At 46.8% G+C, this 26,579-nt stretch overlaps 1 protein-coding gene across 12 annotated transcripts in view; it reads left to right on the top strand.

The window, feature by feature from the left end:
• pde4dip (phosphodiesterase 4D interacting protein) overlaps positions 1 to 26,579 on the top strand; it is a 72,965-nt gene that overhangs the window by 38,818 nt on the left and 7,568 nt on the right. For 7 of the 12 annotated variants that reach the window (XM_079267360.1, XM_079267365.1, XM_079267361.1 and 4 more), the window contains exons 1-26: positions 4,036 to 5,625; positions 7,082 to 7,219; positions 7,337 to 7,456; positions 7,634 to 7,726; positions 7,970 to 8,179; positions 8,342 to 8,500; positions 8,869 to 8,964; positions 9,114 to 9,251; positions 9,360 to 9,539; positions 9,971 to 10,165; positions 10,246 to 10,500; positions 10,729 to 10,885; positions 13,719 to 13,831; positions 14,522 to 14,688; positions 15,338 to 15,608; positions 15,733 to 15,910; positions 16,093 to 16,209; positions 16,495 to 16,978; positions 17,407 to 17,642; positions 17,726 to 17,774; positions 23,695 to 23,945; positions 24,177 to 24,317; positions 24,485 to 24,691; positions 25,432 to 25,713; positions 25,957 to 26,088; positions 26,388 to 26,507. In XM_079267360.1, the coding sequence (XP_079123486.1) occupies positions 4,357 to 5,625; positions 7,082 to 7,219; positions 7,337 to 7,456; positions 7,634 to 7,726; positions 7,970 to 8,179; positions 8,342 to 8,500; positions 8,869 to 8,964; positions 9,114 to 9,251; positions 9,360 to 9,539; positions 9,971 to 10,165; positions 10,246 to 10,500; positions 10,729 to 10,885; positions 13,719 to 13,831; positions 14,522 to 14,688; positions 15,338 to 15,608; positions 15,733 to 15,910; positions 16,093 to 16,209; positions 16,495 to 16,978; positions 17,407 to 17,642; positions 17,726 to 17,774; positions 23,695 to 23,945; positions 24,177 to 24,317; positions 24,485 to 24,691; positions 25,432 to 25,713; positions 25,957 to 26,088; positions 26,388 to 26,507 (5,758 nt within the window). In that variant the 5' untranslated portion in view covers positions 4,036 to 4,356. Of the gene's footprint in view, positions 1 to 4,035; positions 5,626 to 7,081; positions 7,220 to 7,336; positions 7,457 to 7,633; positions 7,727 to 7,969; positions 8,180 to 8,341; positions 8,501 to 8,868; positions 8,965 to 9,113; positions 9,252 to 9,359; positions 9,540 to 9,970; positions 10,166 to 10,245; positions 10,501 to 10,728; positions 10,886 to 13,718; positions 13,832 to 14,521; positions 14,689 to 15,337; positions 15,609 to 15,732; positions 15,911 to 16,092; positions 16,210 to 16,494; positions 16,979 to 17,406; positions 17,643 to 17,725; positions 17,775 to 23,694; positions 23,946 to 24,176; positions 24,318 to 24,484; positions 24,692 to 25,431; positions 25,714 to 25,956; positions 26,089 to 26,387; positions 26,508 to 26,579 lie in introns of those variants that run through there. The other 5 variants (XM_079267362.1, XM_079267359.1, XM_079267366.1 and 2 more) reach the window with 5 other exon arrangements.

Raw genomic sequence — 26,579 nt, 5'->3', positions numbered from 1 at the left:
TGATCAAAGACATTTATTATAGGCCTACAACCACAAAATCAAGTAATAATAAAGAAACCGTGCACCATGTGGCCCTCATTGTATCAGTTGATATTACTTGATATTACCCCCCCCCCCCCGCCCTATAATATCAGGTCACACACAGTTTAGCCTCCGCTCTCCTCGCTGACGCCAGATCTAATTCTAGTCAGCTCTCTGTCTGCCGGCTTGCTCCGCACAGAGGCCCCGCTTCACGAGGCGGCCCGCGCGTGCACAGGAGGAACCGGTTGTTTACTCGGCACGGCAACAAGTGAAGCATTTGAGAGGAGAAAATGAGCACGGACATCAATTCTCTGCTGTCACACTTTGCTATTTCTGCCACTCTGAGGGGAAATAAACAGCGGGCGCAGTCTGTCAGCGGTGTTTGGCACTCGTCTCTGATTAGGATTTATTGATTTTTGATTGCGTGCCTCATTCCGGCCTGATCGGTGTTTCGGTGTCGTGTCTCCAGAGGCTCTTGTAGGGTGACAGCTGCAGACGCAGTCAGGGCCAGAAGAGAGTCAGTGAGACTGCGGTTGTCCACACACACACACACACACACACACACACACACACACACACACACACACACACACACACACACACACACACACACACACACACACACACACACACACACACACACTCAGGGAAACGGATGACATGTGAGAACAGTTGTATCAACAACACCTCCACCCTGCTGCGATAATGAAAGGCGAGTGATGAAGACTCGCGTATCTGTGGGAAAAAAAGATTCTGAGAGTGTTGAAAATGACGTGAGCGTTTTAAGAGCAGAGTCCTGTTGATCGTATTAAGGCGCCATGTGATTCGCTGATACGAGTTTCAGTGGAATGAGAGCTCACTCCCTCCTCCCTCTCATTGTGTGACATGCATGTGAAGGCCGGACGAGGCCCGGGTGCCCCTGGGAAAGGCATGAACTCATTCCACGCTGACAATTTAGAGAATTTAATGAACCCGATGGAAAACAATCAGGCCTGTTTTTTCAGTTCACACTCTGCACAAAGAGTAATACTGGCAATGAAACGTCTTTATGAAATTGGTATATTTAGTCGCACGATGTTGTGATATTAATGATCCATTTCTGCCCGCTGAAGTTCCTTTTCACCTCAGCTTTGGGGGACTGAATGCAGTGGTTTTAATTAGGCAGACAGACGGAATAAACAGCACAGTAAGCAGCTGGGTGACCAATAATTATCCCACAATGTGTCACAATACTGATGCTGTGCAATGTTTCGTCAGGTATGAAACATCAGCATAAGAATGACATTAAATACATAACCAGTAAAACACAAGTATTCAGTGTCCAGTATTCATTACAGGGGAGTAATCATCAGCCACAGGTGAAAACAGTAAGAGAAAAATTAAATAATTAAATAGTGGAAATAGAATCAATTTAAAAAGGGGGGGGGGGGGGGGGTAAAAAGACAAAAAAAATTAAAATAAATGCTATCAGTGAAGTAAATTTCAGGTTAATAAAGATTTTCAAATAAGTATTTTAAATTTTTTAAGTATAACATCTTAAAATGAAAAAGCAAAACTGCAGTTTCAGACCTGATTTGTTTTTATATTTCAGCATCAACTTGGAGAGATTGGAAGCTCTGTCTAAGCCACATTTTCTACTGTTAGTTTACATCAGTAAAGGACACACAGCAGTTCCACAGGCCTGTAGCTATGTTGTATTCATTGAAAAACACTCCAAATGGTGTTTTAATGCTGTTGAGTATTTGATTTGAGAGAAATAATGAATTAAATGCAAACACAATCAATTAAGGAACAAACAAACAAAGTGATCTAATGTTTCGCCAGGAGTCCCAAATGTGTATTAATAAGAGTCTGCATAGAGGTGTATTAAAAAGAGTCTGCATAGAGGTGCATTAAAAAGAGTCTGCATAGAGGTGTATTAAAAAGAGTCTGCATAGAGGTGTATTAAAAATAGTCTGCATAGAGGTGCATTAAAAAGAGTCTGCATAGAGGTGTAGTTAAAAGAGTCTGCATAGAGGTGTATTTAAAAGAGTCTGCATAGAGGTGCATTAAAAAGAGTCTGCATAGAGGTGTATTAAAAAGAGTCTGCATAGAGGTGCATTAAAAAGAGTCTGCATAGAGGTGTATTAAAAAGAGTCTGCATAGAGGTGCATTAAAAAGAGTCTGCATAGAGGTGCATTAAAAAGAGTCTGCATAGAGGTGCATTAAAAAGAGTCTGCATAGAGGTGCATTAAAAAGAGTCTGCATAGAGGTGTATTAAAAATAGTCTGCATAGAGGTGTATTAAAAAGAGTCTGTATAGAGGTGTATTAAAAAGAGTCTGCATAGAGGTGCATTAAAAAGAGTCTGCATAGAGGTGTATTAAAAAGAGTCTGTATAGAGGTGTATTAAAAAGAGTCTGCATAGAGGTGCATTAAAAAGAGTCTGCATAGAGGTGCATTAAAAAGAGTCTGCATAGAGGTGCATTAAAAAGAGTCTGCATAGAGGTGCATTAAAAAGAGTCTGCATAGAGGTGCATTAAAAAGAGTCTGCATAGAGGTGCATTAAAAAGAGTCTGCATAGAGGTGTATTAAAAAGAGTCTGTATAGAGGTGCATTAAAAAGAGTCTGCATAGAGGTGCATTAAAAAGAGTCTGCATAGAGGTGTATTAAAAAGAGTCTGTATAGAGGTGTATTAAAAAGAGTCTGCATAGAGGTGCATTAAAAAGAGTCTGCATAGAGGTGTATTAAAAAGAGTCTGCATAGAGGTGCATTAAAAAGAGTCTGCATAGAGGTGCATTAAAGGGCTCGGCGTCCCTCCTGTTTCCAGTAAAATGGTTCAGTCCCGGCTGCAGGAGGTCTCACTCTGTCAATGGTGCGGGGGACCGAAAACTGAAATACAAACCTGAGCCTCATCATCAGTCATGTCTCAATGTTTACAATCCCTGTTGTGTTTGCAATTTAAAGCCTACATTAACAAAACCCATACATCAGCCGTCAGTTTTAACTAGAAATAATACCATTCAAATCACGATTTAAAAACGTATTTGAACACAAAGACAACTGCTAATACAAAATTAGGAGAAGATCGTATGGGTCAAAATGACAAACATAATGCATTTGGCATCATGATTTCCTTGTGTTTCAGATATTTTTTACTTCTTTGTTTTTACCACTATAAAAATGTCAGTATTACCAAAGCACATAGCCTACTTAACGTATCAAAATGGGACTAGTTAAAGCTGCGGAGTGAGACCTCCTCGCGATCTGTAGAGGCACACGAGCTTTGGTTGCGGTCAACGTTGCCTCGTTGTCTCGTTCTGAAAGCGGCCCGAGGAGCGACAGCCTCTCCCTCCATCCTCAGCTGCTGGAGCCGAGGCCGGTGAGGAGAAAACCCGATCGGGGTCCCGGATGGTCTCCGGTGAACCCACAGACGCGCAAAACCGTCGACCGGGAGGGATCGTTTTATTTTCCGCGTTCGTGTCGGATCGTAACGGGTGCACGCTGCAGCAGCGGAGAGATGCTGTCATGCGGACAGACGTCATTGATTTAAAAGACACACAATAAAAAATACTGCAGTGACATTAGCTGGGGCTCGTTACTTTCACCGGAATCACTGAGACGGGAATAAACCCCGGATCGATGTGACATGATGTCTGCAGTGAACCGTCGAGGAAGTGAAATGCAACCCAGGACAGAGCTTCATCCGCTCTGCATGCAAATCTTCTCCCTGAACTAACGCTGCTGATCACGTTGTCATGTCACCGTGATCCGACGAGATTTATGTTGTTGAATGAGGGACAACTAGACTGCTGATCCGCAAAGTGTTTCAGATCAATCTGAATGCTTTATGCAGAGAGTCAGTTCGACTCAAAATCTCACTTTCTGCCCATTTGATTTAAAGTTGATTAACGCTTCTAATTCAGGACAGAGTAGTTCAATGGATTTATGCTGTTGGCAACATTTCAACTTCAGATTTGAGATTGGAGACAAAGCAATCTCTCACCACAAGGTAGTGAGCTACGGAGTCTGAAACACAATCAACTTAAGCTTAAAAACACGTACTTTTCATGAGGACAGCAGGTCAACACTTGACATTTGAAGGCTGAAGAGCGACAACAACATCAAAGCATCTCTGTACAAGGATGAATGAGACTTTTGTTCAAGACATATCTGGGGAAAAAACAAACTGTTGGACCACACCTGAACTAAAGTCCAGTCAAAGGTTCTTCACTCTGAACACTTGTGATTTCATCCTTCAATCCAAAGACTGCTTTTAGACGCGACAAAAGAAATTGACTAGACTCTGAAGCGCTCCTATATTATTGGTCCTCCGTTCATTGCAACGTGCTGTTGTGATGCTGGACGTGGTGAAGATGAAGGAGGCGTGCAGGATCTGCGCCCGCGAGCTCTGCGGCAACCAGCGCCGATGGATTTTCCACCCGGCGGCCAAGCTCAACCTGCAGGTGCTGCTGTCTCACGCCCTGGGCCACGAGCTGAACCGGGACGGCCGCGGGGAGTTCGCCTGCTCCAAGTGCGCCTTCATGCTGGACCGCATGTACCGCTTCGACACGGTCATCGCCCGCGTGGAGGCGCTGTCCCTGGAGCGTCTCCACAAGCTGCTGCTGGAGAAGGACCGGCTGCGGCAGTGTATCGGAGGTCTGTACCGGAAGAACAATGCGGAGGATGGGAGCCTGGCTCCGCCTGGGTCCGTTGTGGTGGTCGTTGGGATTGATGCGGAGTCCGAGGACTCGCCTGTGGTGGATCTTTCAGACCTGCAGGATGGAAGATACTCGAATATGATCCAGGATGATCTCACTTACTCGGTGTATGAATCCTGGGCTGATAAGGAAGACCCGGCCCTGGACCACCACACCCATCACGACCACCAGTGCACAGGAGCAGACTCTGTCTCTGGCCAGAAGCCGAGGCGGTGCAGGGGTTGTGCAGTGCTCCGTGTTGCTGATTCCGACTACGAGGCAGTGTGTAAGGTGCCTCGCAGGGCTGGACGCAGGAGCACATCCTGCGGTCCATCTACCCGCTACTCAACAGACACTCTGGGAGTCGAGGATTCTGCCAGAACCTCTGAAGAGTCTGAGGCTACAGCGGTCGCCTTTGAGTCCTATTCAACCGAGTTGGACACTGATAAGGTCACGTGTGACAGAACGAGTCCCAGCCCGGCATCGTCCGTAGAATCTCTTGACACAGCCGTGGATATGAGTTGCCTTCCCGTGAACCACAAAGAAAGAGATGAAACTGGTCCAGAGGAGGCTCCAGCGAGAAGGGACGCTCCTTGGGACAAACCCCCGAGTGAGAGCTCCGTCTCCGGGCTCGAGATGATGCTGAGCCTCCTGAGGGGCTGGGAGTACCGGCCAGTGAAGCCCCAAAGGGGCAGCAAGCTCCCAGTTCTGAGCAAAACCAAACTGGAGCAAGGCCTGTTGCTACCCCTGCCCATCCAACTGGGGTCGCCCTTTGGAGGGCCAGCAGACTGTGAGCTGTACTCCCACCAGCCCGTACCGGAGATCGTGACCCCGTGTCCCCAGCAGGAGCTGCAGGCGGCGCTGTACGAGATGGAGGAACAGTGGCTGGACGATTATGTTCAGTGCGGTCCGTTCCGCTTTCAGCAGGTAGACTAGTGGCCACAATACCTGGTTGACCTATGACCTCGCAGTAGTTGATCCTGTCGGTGTTGAATCTGTAGCTTTCATTTAGGCAGGACAGGACAGTAAGACCATGGTGGGTTGCATTATGGGAAATGTAGGATCCAGCTTTTTTAAGAATTTACCGATACAAAAGACCAAAAGTCAGGACTTCTCAGCCTCTGAGGCTTCGATTTTTTCTTTTTTTTGTCATGTCTTTTGCATTGCAAGTCCTCAAACTTTATGGAAGAGCAATACAACATTTCTTTGGAGTGCCCCTTGAAAAAATTAAAATAGTGCCCCTTGAAAATGTGATAAAAGCAAGAACTAGCCTGGTCCCAGACCTCTGAGTCACAGCCGACAAGCAAAAGGGCATTTCAGTCTACTTTTCAGGCTAAAACCGAACGACTTCTGGCTGTGTGACGAACATGAAACCAGGTTTGAAACCTAGATGTCATCCTTATGAAATAATGCCCAGGTGGTTTTCACTGTCTGTAAAAACTGATAAAGTACAGGAAAACAAATCTGATGAAGCGGAGCGTCCTCCAGCCAGACTGAACAAGTTCGAATCTCACTGGGTTTTTATGTCTCACTCATCTCCTTCGCGGAGGAGAATTCTGAACACACCCGCTGCCTTGATTACCCTCTCGGGGAGCATAAATGCTCGTCCTCGTCTGTACCCTAGCAACACTTCCGTTGCCATGGGAACAGTCTCCAAGCACCGCAGCAGTCAGTCCGTGTGAAGGGGCTCTTCTCCGGCCGATCCTCGTTCATAACGTCTATTGTTATGTTGATGATCAGCGTGAATGTGGCTCAGTGGGCCAGCAGCGAACAGGCGGAGACGAGGCAGCTCTGTTACGGTCCGTCATGTTGGTTCATTGCTCTATTGTACAACAATATGCCAGTTTGTACAAAAGACCTCTCACTGGTGTGAATGAGGAGATTTACACTCCTGCAATTTACACACGGATAAAGGCTGCGCAGCATTTAAAGATGCTGGTGACTTTAATGTCTCTAACTGCTGCCCTTTTACACCAGAGGTCTGTCTCGTGATTTAACAGAAGATAAGACGTCTCGTGTTTTGTAAATGTAGCACACAGGTTCACCTCAGCCTGTGTAACCTGAGTGATCCCTCCTTTAATCCCGACAGAAGTGGATCGCAGCGGTCGCATTGAGAGAATTCTGTCCTCGATTTCTCACGAACATTTCACCTTTTCAACCATTTCCTGGGTCTTTCAAACAAACTAAAATTGTTCCTTTTTTAGAAAAAAGGGCACAGTGACATCACATCATTACACAGATCACAAAAACAAGGAAGTCAACAACATGCTGCCACGGCAACAGGCGCTTCCACAGGAAGTCATCCAGCAGTGAGCTGACATCACTTTCCCTCAATTGTGTGTGTAATGTTTCACCACTGAGTATTTGTCCCTTTGTCTTTCAGAGGCTGATTGATGAGCAGGAGAGCCAGCTCAGTCAGTATGAGAGCGACGCAGGTCAGTGTGTCGGCGAGCTGCAGAAGGCCCAGGACCAGGTCTGCTCGCTCCAAACCAAGATCAGAGAGAGCGAGACCAGGAACCAGGTACGAACACCTCACCCCTACTGTACCAAATCCAGACCACTTCCTCGGCCATCTGAGCGCGAGTCGTTCAGGTCTACAGCAACACTTTCTGTACCGAGTCTCTTTGTGTGTGTGTAGAAGCTGCAGGAGCGTCTCGGAGAGATGGAGTTGGAGCTGCGTTCGGCCCAAGAGGAAGCCCAGCGACAGGAGAGAAGCATCCAGAACATCACTGATGCCGTGAACTCCAAGGAGACAGAGGTAGAGAGACGTATAGACAGACAGACACGTAGAGGAAAACAATGTCAGGAAAAAGAGGTCAAGAAGCAATAGATTTAGACAGAGAAAGAAAAGACTGAACACAGCAGAGCGTCACAAGAGGAAACGCACAAAGAAAGCACAGTTTCATATTTAAACTGTGTGTTTGTGTGTGGGCAGGCTGCAGAGCTGTATCGGGTGATTGAGGAACAGAATAAGATGCTGTGTTCTCTCAAAGAGCTCGCCAACCGCAACCAGCTGCAGCAGCTGCAGGTTTGTCCTCCATGACGTGACACTGAATAATACCACCGTAGAGCTTCTTTATTTGTATACTATACAGGATGACACAGATTCACACCATAGCCACTGAAAGAACTTGTTTCCGGTTGTCTACAATCTTTTATTAGGATGGCTTAGATGTGGTTTCAGTCGAGTATTTAACCACCATTCAAAATCAAAGCTTTCCTTTCTCTTCCTCCACACATCCGTCCCCTCTCCGCCCGTGGGACCCTGCAGGTGTCTGGTGCGGACAGTATTCGCGGTCAGGGCGAGGTCCTGGCTCTGCAGGCGTCTCTCTTCCGGGCTCAGCTGCAGCTGCAGGCCGGTCAGCATGCGCAGCGGCAGGCGGGCAGGATGCAGGAGGACCTGAGCCGAGCCCTGCAGAGGCTGGAGAAAGACCTGCAGGGGGCGCTGCAGCACAGGAGGGAGACGGAGAGGCACAACCAGGTGAGAGACGACGGGAGCGCGACCGCTTTGCATTGTTAGTTCTACCTGTTGGTTTACGTCCATCTTTTTTTAATTTTTTGCAAATTCCTTTTACCGAGTCTGAGACCGCCCTGCATCTTGGCTCTTTTGTCGTTTACTGTGACGTGTGCGCGCGACGTTCAGGATCTGCAGCTGGCTCTGGAGACGGCTCGATCGGCCCTGCAGGAGAGAGAGGAGCAGCGGAGGGAGGCCGAGGGGGAGAGAGAGAGGCAGGACGAGGAGAGAGAGAGGACCATCAGAGAGCTGAGGACCTCCCTGCTGACCAAAGAGCAGCTGGTAGAGGTCCGACAACTGAAAACCACGATTCTCTAAGGCTTTTAGATAAACCTGCACCAGCACTTCCAAACACTCACAGGATTCTCACAGCGGTCACTTTGCAGAACTCTGGCATGTGAAGCATGCAAAGAATCCAAACAGAAAACGCGGACTAGATGCTGATGAGTTTCTGTATTTCTGATGTGGTATTTGTTTTCAAATTTCCCAGTAGACAGACAGAAAGGTTTAGAGGTCCACCCAGGCCCCGCTTTTTCTGTTTTTATGATGCCCAAACAAACACACACACACACACACACACACACACAGGTAATCTTATTCTGAACTCTTATTCTAAACTGCTGTGCGCTGACTGATTATTTCGTTTTTTTAATCAGAACTACTGTGAGCTGTTGGAGGATCCAAAGGAGAAGAGAGACTCTCTGCTTCACAAACTACGCCAGCGCATCAGGGAGAGAGACCGAGCTCTGGAGGTAAACAACACACTTTTAGTGCCCATTTTGAAAGACTCCTAGTTTTCAAAATGGACTACTCTGCGGTTTAAGGCCACACCTAACCCGTCAGGTTCAGTGATGATTGATGCTTCTTCCCCCCCCCCCCCCCCCCCCCGTCCAACCCCCAGCGAGCGGTGGACGACAAGTTCCGCAGCGTGGAGGAGAAAGAGGAGGAGACCCGCCGGCTTCAGCTGCTGCTCAGAGAGAAGGAGAGAGACCTGGAGAGGCAGCGCTGCGTCCTGTCAAACAACGAGGAGACCATCACTGTGAGAACACGCAACACGCACAAATCAAACGTCTTCTCCCTCTGTCTGCCGCCACACCACCTCTCATTGTTGGTCGTGTGTGTGTGTGTGTGTGTGTGTGTGTGTCAGAGCCTGGAGTTGCTGGTGCGTGGTAAGGCTTTGCATCTGGAGCAGGTGTGCGACGCCTGGAGGAACGTCCAGCGGCAGCAGCAGGAGGGCGGAGAGAGACAGAGCAGCATCCTAAGAGAGAGAGACGGCATCATCAGCCAGCTGCAGGCGGCGCTGCACGCTCGCACGCAGGAGGCCCAGGTACAGACAGGAAGTGGCCTTCAAAACAATAACATATCCGTTATAATCAGATCCTCAGATTTAAATTGAATGCAGCTGCTGACGAAACATGTCTTTTTCACTGCGTCGGTGGCCATAGTGTCGTGTTTGTCAATTATAAGTGTAGTCACAGAATTTCAAAATAAGGGCACGCTGTTATTGAAAATACCATTCGAGATTCAAGGAACCTGGATCATATTGTCAGTAATGTGGCCATTGTGTTTGTTATTTACCCACAATGTTCCTTTTAATAAATCAAAGAAGCAAGACAGAGAAACAGAAGAATCATTTTCGCTGACTGACTGAGCCCAGATTATGTAAACCACATGAGCAGCTAAAAATAACGCTTCACTGTTGTCTTTTCCTGCTGTGGATTCATGCTTTTTGTTCTTCTTCACTTCTCTCGGATGCAGGACCTGCGCTGCTCCATACTGGCTCAGATCCAATCAGCTCCCAGCGAAGTTCTGGAGGAGCTGAAGGTCCGCCTCCAGCTCAAAGACCGCCTTTTCCAGGAAGTGCTGGCCGACCGAACCAACCAGGCCCAGGAGCACCAGGAGCAGGTCCAGGATCTCCTCAGAACCATCAGCTCCAGGGACCAGTACATTCAGGTAGAGGAGAGGAGGAGCTCAGTAGAAGTGTTCAATATAAAGTTGTACGGGGGGGAAAAGTGACACCAATCTCCCTCCAGGACTCCGCGGGCCGGCTCGGCGAGGTGATGACCGAGCAGACGGGGAGGCTCCAGGAGCTCCGCAGACAGCTGAGCTCAGGTGTCGGATCGAGGGCCGACTCTGGACCGGACTTGGCTGTTGAGCTCCAGGTGGTGCAGGAGGAGCTGCGTCTGGCTCTGAGGAGGGGGCAGGAGAGCCAGGGGCTGAGCAGGAATCAGGCCAGTAAGGTGGACTCCCTCAGCAGGACGCTGCATGTGAAGGAGGAGATCATCAGGGTCAGTGAGACGGATCTTTCTACATGTTTGAAATTTTGTTTTAACATACTCATACTTTCTATTCTCATATAAGAAGCCAATATTCAAAACATGGCAGTACTTTCTGCTGATTTAAAATGCAGCTTTCTGTCCTCTATTAACCCAATATTTTGTGTTGTGTATTAATGCATGTGTGTACATGTCATGGTCTTCTGTTTGTGTGTGTGTGTGTGTGTGCGTGTTCTGCAGGACTTCCAGAGGCAGATGGTGGAGCCCTCCGGTCTCCCGCTGTTAGAGCGTTTGACCCAGGAGGTCCAGGAGCTGAGGGAGAGCCTGGTCCAGCGGGACGGTACCCCGGCCATCCTGGGCCGAGAGCGGCCCAACGGCAGGCAGCCCGAGTTTGGAGGTGGGCATCAGAGAAACATGGGACAGTATCTGTAACGGCATCGGGGAGCCGTGGCTGTGGTGTGGGGCTCTGAGTGTCCTGCTGCTGTGGTGGTGGTGTTCACACTGATTTAACAAGATTTAACAAGATTTAACACCTTGTGGGTGTAAATAGCACTGAATTTAATTTGTTGCACGCTTCTTAACACTTCTCAACGTTCATTCCATAATAAGTTCATTGTAGCAGTTTAAATCCCCCTTAACAAGCGGCATGATTTAGTTTGACCTCCTTTTGAATTATTGCATTGTGTTCAATATTGACTCAAACATAACATACTGTATATATGTTTTAATTAGTGTATAATCACCTGAAACTAAGAATCAATGTCTTCGTTAGCTTAGAATGAGCCCTTCATATCTACATACGGAGCAGGTGCTCTTCAGGGAGTCCGCCATGTTGCACCGCCATGTTTCTACAGTAGCCCAGAATGGACAAACCCAACACTGGCTCTAGTGAGGGCCTCTCACTGCCACAGTGGTTCTCAGGCATTGGGGAAGAGAGGGGTATTCATCACTAGCTATCACTACAGCCTGCACACTGGTCCTTTAAGTTCCCAATATAATGTCGTATATTATAATAAGGCAAGAAGAGGCTGACATTTTGGTTCAGTATCATTCTAACTGATCATGACTGTAATCAGTAGCTTTATTTTAGGTGCTTGTGCACAAAAAGCTTGTTGGGGGGGGAGTATAGAAGGAAATGGCTACCTTCCAAACAGAGTGGTGGAGGTCCTGTTCCAAAATACAACAAAAATATTGAATCATACAAAATACATAAAATTATTGATAAATACTAATAACTAATTTTCCTGATTTTAATCAAAACGCACATCAATTAAACCCGATTGCACAATCTTCAGACTTCAATTCTGAAAAGTCTTTGAATTATTTCTGTTTTAATAATTCATTCTTGTAAATAATATACATTGTTTTTCAAAAATAATTTTGTCATTTTGGAACAAAGCTCTTCACGTTAACTCATCTGGGTTTAATCCTAAATGATGGCGAGGTTTTATTTATTTGTTTTGTAACTGTTTCGGTGCAGTTTAACGTGAAAGACTGCTTTCTCTGAAGCATATTTTCTATTTTGTATGACTCAAAGCATAATTCACTCTGTTCAATGGGGCTATGAATGTGTTTACGTATGCCAGCATATTTAACCTTGTACGTGGATGTGTGTGGGTGCCTTTGCACGTTCAGCAGCTTGAATGATCCCGTTTCTGAGTGCTGCAAAAAAACAACAACTCACATTGTTTCACTAAACAATATGAAAATATAAGCACATTCCACATTGCCTTTATGTGATTATGAATATGTATACTTACTGTACAGCTATCTTTATGGAGAAAATGTTTAATGTTTTAATATAAGCGTGATTCTGTGATTTAATGAGACTCAATGTGCAATTCAACAACCATCGGTTCCATCTGTGTCATTCAAAATGAACAAATATCACACAATCGAGTGTCACACTGCAGCACAGTAAGTATGAATGCTTCTTTCTTCTTATTGATCTTCTCGTAAAGCGGAAGAATGTAAAGTGTGTGTGTCTGCGCACACTCCATAAAAGGTTTTGCCACATCTGTTGTAGTGCAGATATTATATTTTATTTATACATTTTCAAACCTTTACATGTAATTGAGCCGTTCAATAAACAAGTCTTCAGAATATATTCCATGTTTTATGACTTCCTGTACTGTAGCGGAACAAGATGACCCTTTCTCTGTGTACGACACACCTCACACCAACTTCAATGTCACTTCATGGAGCGTACAAAACATCAGGTTATTCCTAGTTTGCAAACTTAATAGGGCCATATTGAGAATTTTCAAAACATTCATTTCAAATTTGCCGAAGAACATTTTGACCGGTCTCCCAACCGGCATGCTACTTATTCATTTCACAATTATATTTGCCCTTTCGTGATTGTCTGAAATGAAATAAATAAATTCACCACCCTGTTACTGTATATAGTGAAGCAGTTCTGACGGAGAAACATCAATTCCCCTCATCTTACTTGAATTTATCTTTGATCTTTTTTGGCTTAAAACATATATGATAAATGTTGTCGAATATTCCAATAAATTAAACCAATTAAAAAATAAAAAAAAAACACTAATTAGTGTGTAATGGGATAAAGAAAACCCACAGAAACTATACTGAGGACATGGCCTCAGTGGTTTCTACGGCCCTAAAATTTCATATTGATATGAGACCAAATCCACGTGGTAATGAAGCGTGGAGGGTAACATAGTTCTAGAAACAGAATATAGCACCGAGGATGCTCATTAGAGACAGGCCTATAGTGCACTTCATCAACAGGACTTTCAAGAAAGGTCTTGGCCATGCATGGTTCATAGCTCAGTTATGGCTTGGATTACCCATAATCCTGTCCGCTTTAAATATCTTCAACTTTCCAGATCCATCCCTTCTATTGGTCCATTCTGTTCCTGAAGTGCCTTCACACTGAGAACTGAAGTTCTTAAAAACAGAACGATCCTGGTTTCGGTGAACTGCGAGCTGTTCATACGTACGTTCATGTACGATGTTAAATTCAGCGGCGTAGCGGATGTTTTGTTCCAAGTTACATCCTGATGAAAAGAGGAGAATGTCGGCTGATCTGGATGAGCAGCTGTTTCAGGAATACACAGATGTTTTTTTGCTCAGTGCTGACAGTGTGACACCGCAGAATGGTTGCGGAATTGCGCAAAGTGAACAGAAACCTGAGGTTGAGTGAGATGTAAAAGAAGTTCTTGTGACGGTAGAGATCTAACACTTTCTCCTGCTTCGCGTAGAGCTGAGCTCAGAGGATGAAGACGAGGCTGATGATGATCTGAACAGCGAGTGCACGGAGAGCGTTGATGAGGAGGAGTCCAAGCTGAGGGTCCAGTCCGTGGCCAACACAAAGGTACGAATATGTTTGATGCAAGCGTCTGAATAATTTTTTATTTTTTTTTTAAAGGGAATGGAGGCCAAACATCCCATAATAAACTCCACATTCAGTCTGAGAAGGGGTGGATTTATCATCCCAGAAGAGTGATGGATGAGGATTTTAGTTTGAATAGTTATCTATTAAGATACATTTGTAGTTTCTGACACTTTATTTATTCATATAGAATTGTTGGGATATTTCCTTGAACACAATCCTTATTTCTTTACTTGTGAAGTTGTATTCTGACCCTTCATGTGTCTGGTTCTCATTGGATCACTGAGAAAGATTCAGCTTTCCTTCAGTTCATTTGTGTGTATTGTATCCAGCGTATAGTCTGTTATTTTAACCTCTTAATCACCAAATGCATACAGTGAATAAAGTCTACTCAAAATATCTTAACATTCCTTCTGAAACTTCTTGTTCGAGGCCTCGGTGCAACAATTCAAACTAACCGAAGGCAGGAAACCGGTTTATGTCTGAGGGTTGGCGTTTTATGAGGCATGAAGCTGCTGTGAACATTGATTGTTGATCTTGGATCTCTGGTCCATTTTCACTAAGAATTATGGATTCAATAACTGAACTGTCATTTTGCTTGGCTGTGCTCGTTTAGTGAGTTGCACCTCGGGGGGCTCCTAGCTTATTATTCAGAAACCGTTCTGTCAACAGGGTTCTGGAGGTACAAGAAAGCCTCCGTCCCAGGACCTGTTGTTTGAAGGCCAGGGACTGACGGAGGTCAAGCAGCTGGTGGAGCAGAAGAGGGCGGTGGAGAGAGAGCTGGGAGAGCTGAAGGCTCAACTGGAGAAGGCCGGCTTCTCCTCACTTTCACAGATGAGGTAAGACGATGACGATAAGGCTGAATGGATCCTACTAACAAGTATTGTTTGTGTGTGTGTGTACCCGTCCATTAAAAACACATCAACGGGCAACACTGTAGCACTGGGTAACATGTTCCTTCATCACCATGAACACACACACACTTTAGCAAAAAAGAGCGAAAATACTACTTCCTCCTGTTTATTTGACAAAAAACTACAGTGACCAGCTTTTTTCAGAAATTACTGAGCCTATTTTTAATCATACAACTATATATTTGTGAAGTGTTTATAAAGGTGTACGTTTGGCTCGGAGCCACAGACAGGAAGTCTCGAGAGAGTATTGAGAGACGGACAAAAACACTCGAAGGGCACTCTGAGAGCCACAGCCGCCAAGGCTGTTTCCATAAGTGAAAAACAGTGTGTGTATGCATCCCGTGATTGAGATCCACTCCAAAATTGAATGGGATCTCCCATGGCTCACGCCACACCCTTCCACCACGTTTCACAAAAATCGGGCCAGCAGATTTTCCGCAATCCTGCAGACAGACAAACAAACCAACACACCAAACCGGATACATAATCTCCATGGCGGAGGTAATTACGCCACACTTCTCTATTAAACCTGTTTCTAACCCTCCATCTCTCTCTCTCTCTGTCCGCTTTGAAGGAAAGCTCTGTTCAGCCTGCAGGCAGAGAACGGAGGTTTGAGGCATCAGCTGAGTGAAGGCCCGCAGCCCGACAGTAAACGGAGTGATGAGCAGGAGGTGTTGGATGTGACCATAGAAGGGACGGAGGAGGATGAAGAGGAGGAGGGAAGCTCTGAGATGTGGGACGTTTGGGACAGCGAGCCGTCTCTGTCGCAGACCAACATCCAGACCAGTGATGAGCAGAGAGCCAACAGACCCGAGTCACTGCACCTGCTCGCCAACTCCTCACAGGTACGCGGGGGCTGCTTCGTAGAACAGGCAGGTCCTCGCTCCACAGAGGACAACAACTGTCGATGCGCATGAAGCCCATCTAACAAAAGTGTTTTCTTTGTGTCGTTTCCTGTTTGTCGTCCAGGATGTCCTGGACAGCGAGCTGCCTGCCGGTCAGCCGCAGGGCGCCGTGTCCTCTGTGACGCCCGAGAAGAAGGTCCGTCTGCAGCAGAAGAGCAAAGAGCTGCAGGAGAGACTGATGGTGTCTGAAGCCACGGTGCATGCTCAGGCCGAGCAGCTCAAAGACTACAGGGAGCTGCTCAGTGAGTGGACAGACGGATGGCTTGAACTTGAAGTGTTATGTGTTGTGTCAGTCATTTGTTATCGCTCCACACATCTGTTGAGGAAAATAAGCAAAACGAACATCAGCAGTTATACAAAAAATAGTCGACTGCAAACACACTGGTGTAAAGCTGCATCTCCTCCTCCTTCTGTGTCTCTGCAGCGGAGACGGCAGTGCAGCAGGACAGTAAGCAGGTCCAGGTGGACCTGCAGGACATGGGCTACGAGACCTGCGGCCGCAGTGAGAACGAGGCCGAGAGGGAAGACGCCAGCAGCCCAGGTACGTCTGACTGCTGGAGACTCTCTACAGGAGGGCCAGTGGACTGTTTGCTGTCTCCGGGGACTCTGTTTCAAATTGACTTTGCAAAGAGAAACATACAAAATCAATAGTTGTAGTAGCATCATACAAACACTAGAGGGAAGCAAAGGAGAGTGACAGTGGAATGCAGCGTCTGTGCATTAACATACTTAGTGGTTTGTACATACTTTCCTTTAAACATCAAGTCAAAAACACACCCTTTGAAACAGTTTAATAGTTTTGCTTAATGCTGCTGTTCCCTGACAGAGTTTGATGACCTGGAGATGTGCACGTCTCTGGACTGCGGCTCCCAGTGGTGGCCTGCCGGCAGCGGCGGCGGCGGCGGCGGCTCCACCTTCACTAAAACCGCCACCCAGAGCTCCGGAGACGGAGACGAGACGTCATCTCTCCAGCGCCTCGTCGAGGACCTTCGCTCCCAGCTGTCCCGCTCTCAGGGAGTGATCCGCGGGCTTCAGAGCCGCCTCCGGTCCCTCTCCACCTCCAGCGACTGCGGGCCCGCCACACCGCGCAAGGTCAACTGGTCCTTCCAGGCCTCGCCCTCCCAGAGCGGGGCGGAGGAGGACGAGGGCTGGCAGTCATCCGACGGAGGCCCTCTGGCTTCGCCCCGACACCCTCACCAGGACAAGGGCCTGCGGGAGCTGGTGTCCCGCGTGGACGCACTGGAGGACCAGCTGAGGAAAGGAGGGAAAAAGTCGGTCAGCGAGGACTTAAAGTCTGCCACCTGGCCGGGGTGAGTGACAGGACACTACAATAAAAAAAATTTAAAAAACAGCTGGAAATAAGTTCCATATTTTTGATTAGAGGAGACATATGATGAAAAAATGTATCTATAACATGAATAACTTTAGTTTCTGTCAGCCTCTCCCTGGTGCAGCGCAGTCTGTGCAGTGATCCATTCATCACAAATGGCACATTGAGCTACAGTATCTTCAGACAGGACGACCAACTAACTAAACTAGACAAAAGAAAACATTTTTTAATAATCCTTTATTGGAATTATTTTTATTTTCATTTTTTTTAAGTCTAAAATGAAGATGATTTCTAATGACACTGTGCTGACTGAAGCAGTGCAGGATTTAAATAGTCTATTATGACCAAAATGAAATTGTATTAAAATATTAAAATATGCAACTCATGTCGGTTCTTCTCTTTCCGTAGTAAATTCGACACTCTGATCCAGGCTCAGGCCAGAGAGCTGTCTCACCTCCGCCAGCGGCTGAGGGAGGGTCGGGGCGTGTGCAACATCCTCACCCAGCACCTGGGAGACACCACCAAGGCCTTCGAGGAGCTGCTGAGGGCCAACGACATCGACTACTACATGGGCCAGAGCTTCAGGGACCAGCTGGCTCAGAGCGGCTCTCTGGCGCAGCGGGTCAGCGCAAAGATCAGCGGACGTGAGTGGTTCACTTCATGTAACGGACATGCCGAGATATAATTAGATATGGCAACACAAAGGATGTAATCGTATCTCCAACAGGAAATCATCCTGACGATCCAGATGAGAAGACAGAGCTGCTCGCCATCCGGTCAGTGAACACTACTCATCAGTGTGTGTGTGTGTGTGTGTGTGTGTCGTTTCTGTGTTTGCCTGTTCCTGTGTGTTGCTTCTCTGGAGCTCTGCGTAACAGCAGGCTCCATGTTGGTCAATGGAAAGTCTTGGTGTGTGACGTTCGGGCCGACGTTTGTTCCTCAGGGCCAATTAATCAGACTCTCTCGATAATGAGCGATGACCTCACCGGATAGTTAATGACAGAGATAACTGGGTAATTCATGAGGGGCTGGAGAGTCATCTAACACACAGGAAGACACAGATGCACTCCCTCATGAGTTCTTTGGCAGTATTGATAGAGAAGCAGTTTTTGAATACTTTTTTAGAAAAATGTTTCAAACGCAAAAAACAACTCAGTCGACTCAGTGTCAGTTCAGGCATAGAGTTGGTACGAGTTCTGTGACATTAGTCAGTAGACAGTAGTAATTAGACAGCAGCCTCTTCTCTAAGTGACTCCATTCACCTGGTTTTAAATGTGAAGGGTGTAATGTTACGCACTTTGAAGGGACATTTGTTTCTTTCTTGACATTTAAATCCGAGAGATAAATTGCTACTCTATCAAAATTAGATAGAGGGGAAATAATGAAGAAACAGAAGGTCAATTAATACACTTCAGTGTTTCATTACCTTCTGGCTCTCAGAGACCGTGGGCTTCTTTAATTCTTATAATATCTTCTTATAGTACAAACAGCTAGTAGGCTGACATGAAGAAACTTAGTGACGCCTTCGGCTGCCTCTTATGTCAGCTGACCCGCGCCTTGTTGTGGTCATCGTTCCCTGTTTAGAACATCTCTACGTTTCCCTGTTGTCATTGCGAATGCCGTGATTTGTACGACACAAAGTCGGGTTGAACTTCAGCAAACGGTTTGCTTGAAATGAGAATCACAACATATGTCGCGTCAACCCACATGGACTGAACAATGACTACGTATTTGTGCGATAAGAAAGAGTCAGTCAAACTGAATATTCCCGTGTTAACCGCAGACAACATCGGAGATAATAATCTGAGAAAGTCTTTATCTCACATCTTCGTGCCTCTGTGCCACACGACTTATTTGGTTTCTTTCACGCGTCTCTTTCCTTTCACACCATCCCAAGTCTTTTTTTCCCGCTGCTGGTCGTCGCAGCTGGCAGGACGTCTCGTTGGGCCCTTCAGCACCTCGTGAAGTCAGCGGCTCTGACGGCGCTGCATTACAAAACCATAAAGTCCTGCGGGGCAGAGCCACGATTGGGCCGCCCTGCACCCACCACCACCACCACCACACACTCATCCAACCCATCCAGCTCATTAATTCCTGCTGGGGAGTCGTGCCCAGCAGGGCTCTGCTGATGTCCCAGCAAGGACCTTAACTGTCCGGTCGATCGGGCGGCTAATTAGGCAGACGGCAAAGAAGAGGAGACAAAAGAAGAGAAAAAAAACAAAAGGACAGCACGAGTGAGACCAGGACAAACAAAGTCACACAAGAGGAACAAAACAATCTTTGTTTAATACAGAATGAACATCATACCAACATACTTAGTGTGGGACAAAAGAAACAATGATATAATGTTGCTATCAAACTCAACTAAACAATATCTTTATATTATTGATAAATCAGTCAAACTCCTGAGCTGGCTGAGAGGTGTACGTGTGTCTGGTGTTGGATGTAAGTGATGTCACACTGTGTATTTGATTGGACAGCAGCGGAGGAGGGGAATGTGCACCTCAAGGTGGTGAAGCATTCAATTGCTTTGGAAATGCAATAGGCTGGAGGACTTACTGGGTAAGAACAGTCATTCTAAACAATCCTCAGCATGAATGTTTGGGACTCTTTTACAAGTATTTCAAAGGTGTCTCTGTCTCTTTTAGGCAAAAGCAAAAAGCGCAGCTTGTGGCCGACGAACGTCCTGGTTGTTCAGTCATTTACAACACGTCTAATTCTGCTTCTTAATGCCGCTCTCTGATTTTCGTACCCGGGTTCGATGAGAAGAGTCACAAGGCTGCCTGAAAGGTGGAAAAATAATCGTTATTTATCAACTTCAATTTGAATAAAAATATTGGTAAAATAGCTGACAGATGATGGGCAGTTACTGCATGAAAGCCCATACGGTTTTTCGATGAATGAGCTGAAACATGCTAAAACAAAAGCAAAAGCTGGACCATAGAAAGGTTGAGTGCTGGGTCAACCCCACAAATAAACAATGCTCTGAATAATTAGTGTTCCCTCAGAGAGAACGAGAGACCGGAGAGAGAGAGGCAGAGAGAGAGGCAGAGAGAGAGGCAGAGAGAGAGGCAGAGAGAGAGAGAGAGAGAGAGAGAGAGAGAGAGAGAGAGAGAGAGAGAGAGAGAGAGAGAGAGAGAGGCAGAGAGAGAGAGAGAGAGAGAGAGAGAGGCCTGCAGTCATCTAACATCATGTTGTTGCAGCACAGATGGCCGACCAGATGTGAAGGAGATTTATCGAGTGTGTTTACTGTGAGTCTGACAGCCATCACATTTAGACTGTGATTCTGAGTGTACGTACAGGGTGTGTGTGTGTGTGTGTGTGTGTGTGTGTGAGACATATTGTATGTATAAACACAGTGCATGACAGGGTGTCCCGATAAAAATTGTTTTCATATACGACTCATCTGCCACAGCGCATTTGAAAGACATGGGATGCCACTTAAATTACTTTTTATTACATTGACATAATCAGGAGAAAACACTTTGAAGAATATGTCTGCCATTGATTGGTTTTCAGTACAACACAAGCAAGTAGTAAAAAAACAAGATCAACATCTTCAAAAAAAAAACATTGTCAGTGAACATAATCGTGTGTGTGTGTGTGTGTGTGTGTGTGTGTGTGTGTGTGTGTGTGTGTGTGTGTGTGTGTGTGTGTGTGTGTGTGTGTGTGTGTGTGTGTGTGTGTGTGTGTGTGTGTGTGTGTGTGTGTGTGTGACAGACGGACGGACGGACGGACGGAGAGATAAAAAAAAAACCGGTTGGAAGCAGAGCCAAAAATGCTGCCGAGGCTTTTGCTGCTTGCGTTGGGCTCCAAGCATGTTGACATGGCCTCTAATCAGGTTAAGTTATTAAGACCTCCGATGGGGAGGGAAATAGGTCATGAGCAGCTAAACGCAGAGAGGGAGGGAGGAGGTGCGAGTGAGGGGAAGCAGCAGCAGGACGTAGCTCCACTGAGAGCCTCAGCTTGCTTCAGCGTATCGGGAGCAGCACATGGTGCTTACACATCCAGCACTGCTCTGCAGTACGTAAGAGCATCTCATCAGAAAGCTGGATTTTATTTTTATTTGTGGACAGAGGATAATGCAGTTTTGACTTGAATTGATCTGCCATTCCACCTACTTACTATTTGTTCTTGGATTTTCTGCAAGCTAAAGCTGGATATAATCTCTCCTTCTGGTGTAAAGCTTCCTTTTCCAACGTGGGACACTTTAAAATAAATAACATCATAATAATCATTTTCAACTCTTTGACAAATCCTGTAAAGAAGAGCCGCTCTTATTTATGAATTCACTCCTGCGCCAGAGAGGAGGCGCGCTTGTTTCTGCAGGTTGACTGCGAACAAGCAGAAGAAAGAGGAAGTGCTGCTTTGTGGACGATCATTCATTCGCCTCCCGTTCCTCTCTTTCTCTGATGGGCAGTGCAGCGTGAACGCACGAGCCCTGGGGATCCGGACGTCCGTTGATATCCGCACATCCCTCTCCTCCCTCTGCGTCTTGCTCTTTCCTCACAACATCTCTCCTGCAGGGTCTGCAGCTGCTGCTGCTGCTGCTGCAGCTGCTGCGTTCGCTGGTGGGATAGGTTCTGTCCAGAGTGGTACTAAGAGCCTTTCCTTTGAGTGCACTATTCAAGACTTCAATTGGAAAAAAAGGCTGATTTTGGGACCGGAGACATGGCAACAGGAAAGAGAGAGATTTAGCAGGGTTGTAAACAACAACAAAAAAGAGGAAGACCCAGAGTTTCCTCAGTTCTTTGCTCACCACACAGCTAATTATAGTCATATTTTTGTTTCTACTTTAGCTTTTCAATTCATTTCATCGCACGCTGGTGGGATTGCATCTCAAAACTGTGCTGAGCTGCACAGGGAATTCACTTTTCTTGATCTCTGCTGACAGCTGTTCCTGTCATCAAACCATCTGACTGACCCGCTGTGGTTGGATCTACATCAACGTTTGGACGTCAAATCCTTTGAATCCGCTGTGTGAATCAACACTTGTTTTTCTGGTTCTGTTGCTTCAGTCTGCCCCCTCCACATGCTCGTCTTTGTGCCCTTAGAATCTGATTTGGGATTTATTTGGGTTACCACCTGTGGTCCACAGCTCACACGCTCCCAGGATCTGTGTCTAGGTGTGTGTGGAGGAAGCCACCAACATCTATCTCCCTGGGAAGCCCGAACTTAATCTGAGGATTTGCTCTGCTTTTCACACGCCCAGTCATCCCTCCATCCTTTTTATCCATCCTTTTTATCCGCTCTGCCTGTCCACTGTACCTGCTGCCTCACACAGACTGAGGTCAGGACCTCAGCCTGCTAAGCTAATGAGCCACGCTCGGTTACCTCTGGAGACACTGCTGGGAGGAAAAACTGCAACGGAGAAAAGCTTAAACGACCCAGGAGTCTGAGAGAGAGAGAGAGGAGGGATGGCCAGTCAGTAGCCCAGGCAGAGGGCCGACGGCCGGGGGAAGCACAGGGGGCCGAAAGGTGCCTGATGGCTCCTTTGTGGAAGGCCATGCTGTCGAAAAGCAGCCCGCTGTACAGAGACTCTCTGTTCTCCTTCTCTCTGTGGGAGTGGAAGGCCCAGGAGAGAGAACTGCTGCTGCTGAAGAAACTCACCGACAGGGAGAGGAGGGCACTGCTCACACAACTCCAAAAGTAAGACGGACACAAAAAAAACCTACCTCGTGGAATGTCCTTGATAATAGCTTATTTATGGAGAACTTTTAAACATAATTGTTTACCATTTTAAAAAAAAAGAAGGTAAAAGTCTAGCTGTTTCCACCCGCTTCCAGTCTTTATGCTAAGCTAGGCTAACCACACAAAGCTCACAAACAAGTATTTTATTCATCTTTTTACTTAAAGTCTGCTGCATTTTAGGTCACAACAGTTTGTGATGTGATGTGAACATCAAAAGACGGAAAAGTACTGTAGGTGGACTCTGATGTTGTTCTCGTCTTGTGAGTGTGTGTATGTGTGTGTGTGTTGTCAGTGTGTGTATCAGCTGGCCATTGATTTAGATGAATGACCTCCACCTCAGCATCTGTGTACCAACACGTCACCGTTAATTAAATCAGCTGTCGGGGACACGCTGCTGCGAGTGTGTTGTCTTCGTCCCCCTCCATCCTTCCTCGCTACGTCTGCCCTTCTAGTTTTTATTTTTCCATTCACGCGTATCACGTCGGTGTGATGTTGTTCTCGTGAAAGCGTGAGTCGGCACTTTTACCCCGTGTCAGGTATATTGGATATTTGGGTCTCTGCACCAACTGGTCCAACGGTACATCATTTGAAAAGTTTGATCAGTTACATCAGTGGTTCTCAAACACCCAATTTATTTGATTTAGCTTCAGGGAATGGAAAGAGAAAGATTTTGGTTGTTCGATATGTTTAAGACCAAAATGTATTTTGTGCAGATGGGTGTCAAGGGCTTATTGGCTCAAAGGCAACTTAGTGGTGGAAATGAGGGAGGAGTAATACTACCCACCCACATTTATCCTGCTGGTCCAGGAAAGAAAACCTAAAGAAAACAGGTTTTCTAATGTACATGTATGGGTTGCACTGAGTTAATGTGGTCTGGAAGAAAGTAAATGGATTAGTTTCACTGATAATTAAACCACATATGAATAGTATATATATCTGTGTGTGTGTGTGTGTGTGTGTGTGTGTGTGTGTGTGTGTGTGTGTGTGTGTGTGTGCGCGTTCCAGGCTCAGTAAGGAGCTGCAGCAGAAAGACAAGGTCATCGAGTCTCTCCGCACCAAACTAAACCAGCATCAGCGCTCTGACACGCCCAGCAGCAGCCACGCCCTCTCCGACACCACCGACCAATCGGATCGCATCTCCTATGTGTCCGACGAGCACGGATCCACCAACGAGGACCTGGATCCTTGCTCCGACGTGGACGCTGCCAGCGAGCTCGGCCAGAAGGACACTCGGACGTGCACCAGAGTCGCCACAGGTGAGAACGTGACACCCGTCGTCGGCATAACACCAGCTTTACACTTTGAATCCAGCTATCGGCTTTTATCTCATGACCTGTGCAGTATCATGTCCTCTCTTCTTCTCAAATATCAGAAAGAGTCCTGGCCTAGTGTGATGCTTTTAAACGCAGACGTGGTTTGAGGTCAAACGCACGCGTTCCATCCCGTCGCCTCCTTTAGTGTGACAGCAGGCTGCTTTTCATTTCCAGATTGCCACTCCCACAGTGGCGCCGTGTCACATCATGCGTCTGTACCATCCGTCACCTCATCCCATAGAAGCTGCCTCAGCTGCCCCAGCATGCATTGCCCCAGCTCGCCGCACAGGCCCGTCGACGTGCAGGCTCAGACAGGTAGGAGTGGGCTCCTGAGCGTAGCCCAGGCTGTGAAAGAAGTCTCTTCACGTGAATTACTTTTCTGTCGCGTTCTTACACCTTCACCTGACGGCGCCTCCTCCTGCCTGTGTCTCTCTTCTCACTCTTGTGCTTCATTCTTCTTCTTCTTCTTCTTCTCCTCCCAGCTCCAGCCTCAGTCTTCACCTCTGCCCCCTTCCACCCTCCCCCCTCCTCCTCTTTCTCCTCCTCCACCCAGAGGGTACCTTTGCCCTTCCATCCCCACCCCGCTACCCTGCGCACCCGTTACCCGGGCGATGGGGGAGTGGGTTTCTCCCTGGCTGAGGTGCATCAGGAGCTGCAGATGTTACAAAGGCAGCTGGGAGGCAATGAGAGTGCGTCGGCCTGACTGTGCCGTGCATGGGTTTGCGTGTGGGAGAGTGTGAACTAACTGTGTGTTTGATGCTCAGTAACACTGTGCATCATATCAGGCTGAATATCAACAGCACAAAATCAAGCCATTGGTAGCCAAGAAAACTTTTATTGTGCATTCACACACTGAAGAAGATGGTGACGTTTTTCTAGCCGCCACCCAATATCGAGCTGCTCTTGCTTAAAAGTTCAAACTTCCAAAGAGTCGTGACATATTTCTTTTAACTTCCTGTGGAGATTCACAGTAGTTTCCCAGTACGAAACAACTCGATCATTGTTGTCTGCATGTGAAGCTAGCTGCTCAGTATAATAAGTATGTTCGCACATCCGGAAAGGATTAGCCGTGTAGCTGCCTCACCATCAGTATGAGGATTATGGATGTTAACCCTGCTACCGGCTTTATTCTCTTTTCCTCTCCTCTTCGCTTTGACTAACACCCTCCACTCTCTCTCTCTCTCATTAAGTAACTGGTCATCATTTGATGCTTGATGAACACAGAGCACCCACTTTGAGAAGGATTTGCTGTGATTTCTAAACACTAATGAGGGATGGAGCTTTGAGAAACTAGGCCGATATCATTTGGCTGATTAAGTCGCTCGCTCTTTCAGTGTGTCTATCTCTCTCAGGCTGGGTTCTTTGCCTTTTCTTAGCTGCTATTTAACTGTATTGACTTACTTTCATGTGACTTCATCTTCTTCTTCAGGGTTTTCCACTCCCCAGTGCAAACCTCTTCAGGGTTTCCCGTTTGCCCACCAGCAGCCCGACTCCTCCGCCTTTCTGCCGCTCTCCTACCATGGATACCAGCCTTCTCCTTTCAGCAGCGCTACCAGCGGCGGTCTGGATGCCGGCTCGGCAATGAAAGCCGGGGCCAGTCTGTTGGAGAGCAGTGCATTGTGGGATATGAGCTATGGTACCCGACCGGTGAGACTCGGAGCGGACCTGTCCTCGGGATCCTCGGGGTACCTGTCCGGCGCCAGTAACACAGGTAGACTCTCAAATAAAAAATAAAAGTCATTAAAGCACAAGCAAATATATACAGGCTGGTGGCTAATCACGCCAGATAAAACCTTTCACTTGGTAAATAAATGGGCAAAAATATGCAGAAACACTGATGTGGTCCGTCAATACCTGTGTGGATTTTATTCATCCATCTTTGTATTTGATATTTACAGTGTGACTAAAACTAGTGGTCTCTAAAAGCAAGTTATGAACTGTGTTTCTGTGACAGGTTCAGACTTGATGAAGGAGCACCTGAGAGAGATCAGGAGTCTGAGACAGAGACTGGAGGACTCCATCCAGACCAACGATCGCCTCCGGCAGCAGCTGGAGGAGAGACTGGCTCACACCGCCACTGAGAAAGGTAACACACACACACACACACACACACACACACACTCACACTCACTAACATGCTACAGCTGTGTTTATCAGGTGCCTGAGATGCATTCTTATTTGCACGGAATTGTTCGAATAGTTGATTTTAAATAAGCTGTTATTTGTTAGATTCAGGAAAACATGAGGAAGTGTAGAGTTGGTAAGTTATCTCATTGTAGATATTGAATATAAAGCCTAATCTATGCAAAACACTAGCTTGTTAGCATGTTACCTTGCTTGCACATGATAAATATTACATGTCTAACGCCCTCATGTCTTCACCAGGGGCTCCTACCAACATCTACATCCACGGTCTGGACTCGGTCGGCCAGCTGTCCAGCGAGATCAGACTTCTGAAGGAAGAGAACGACAGTCTGCAGAACCAGCTGAAACAGGCCACCAGAGGTACAGTCTGATGCTCACTACCAGGGCCGCAGCCTGGAGAGGAATCCGTTAAGTTGTATGACGCAGATTTAG

The sequence above is a fragment of the Melanostigma gelatinosum genome, assembly GCF_949748355.1.
Source record: "Melanostigma gelatinosum genome assembly, chromosome: 4".
NCBI classification, from domain to species: domain Eukaryota; kingdom Metazoa; phylum Chordata; class Actinopteri; order Perciformes; family Zoarcidae; genus Melanostigma; species Melanostigma gelatinosum.
Note: the sequence above shows the minus strand (reverse complement) of the source record. Positions and strands in the feature narration are given on the sequence as shown.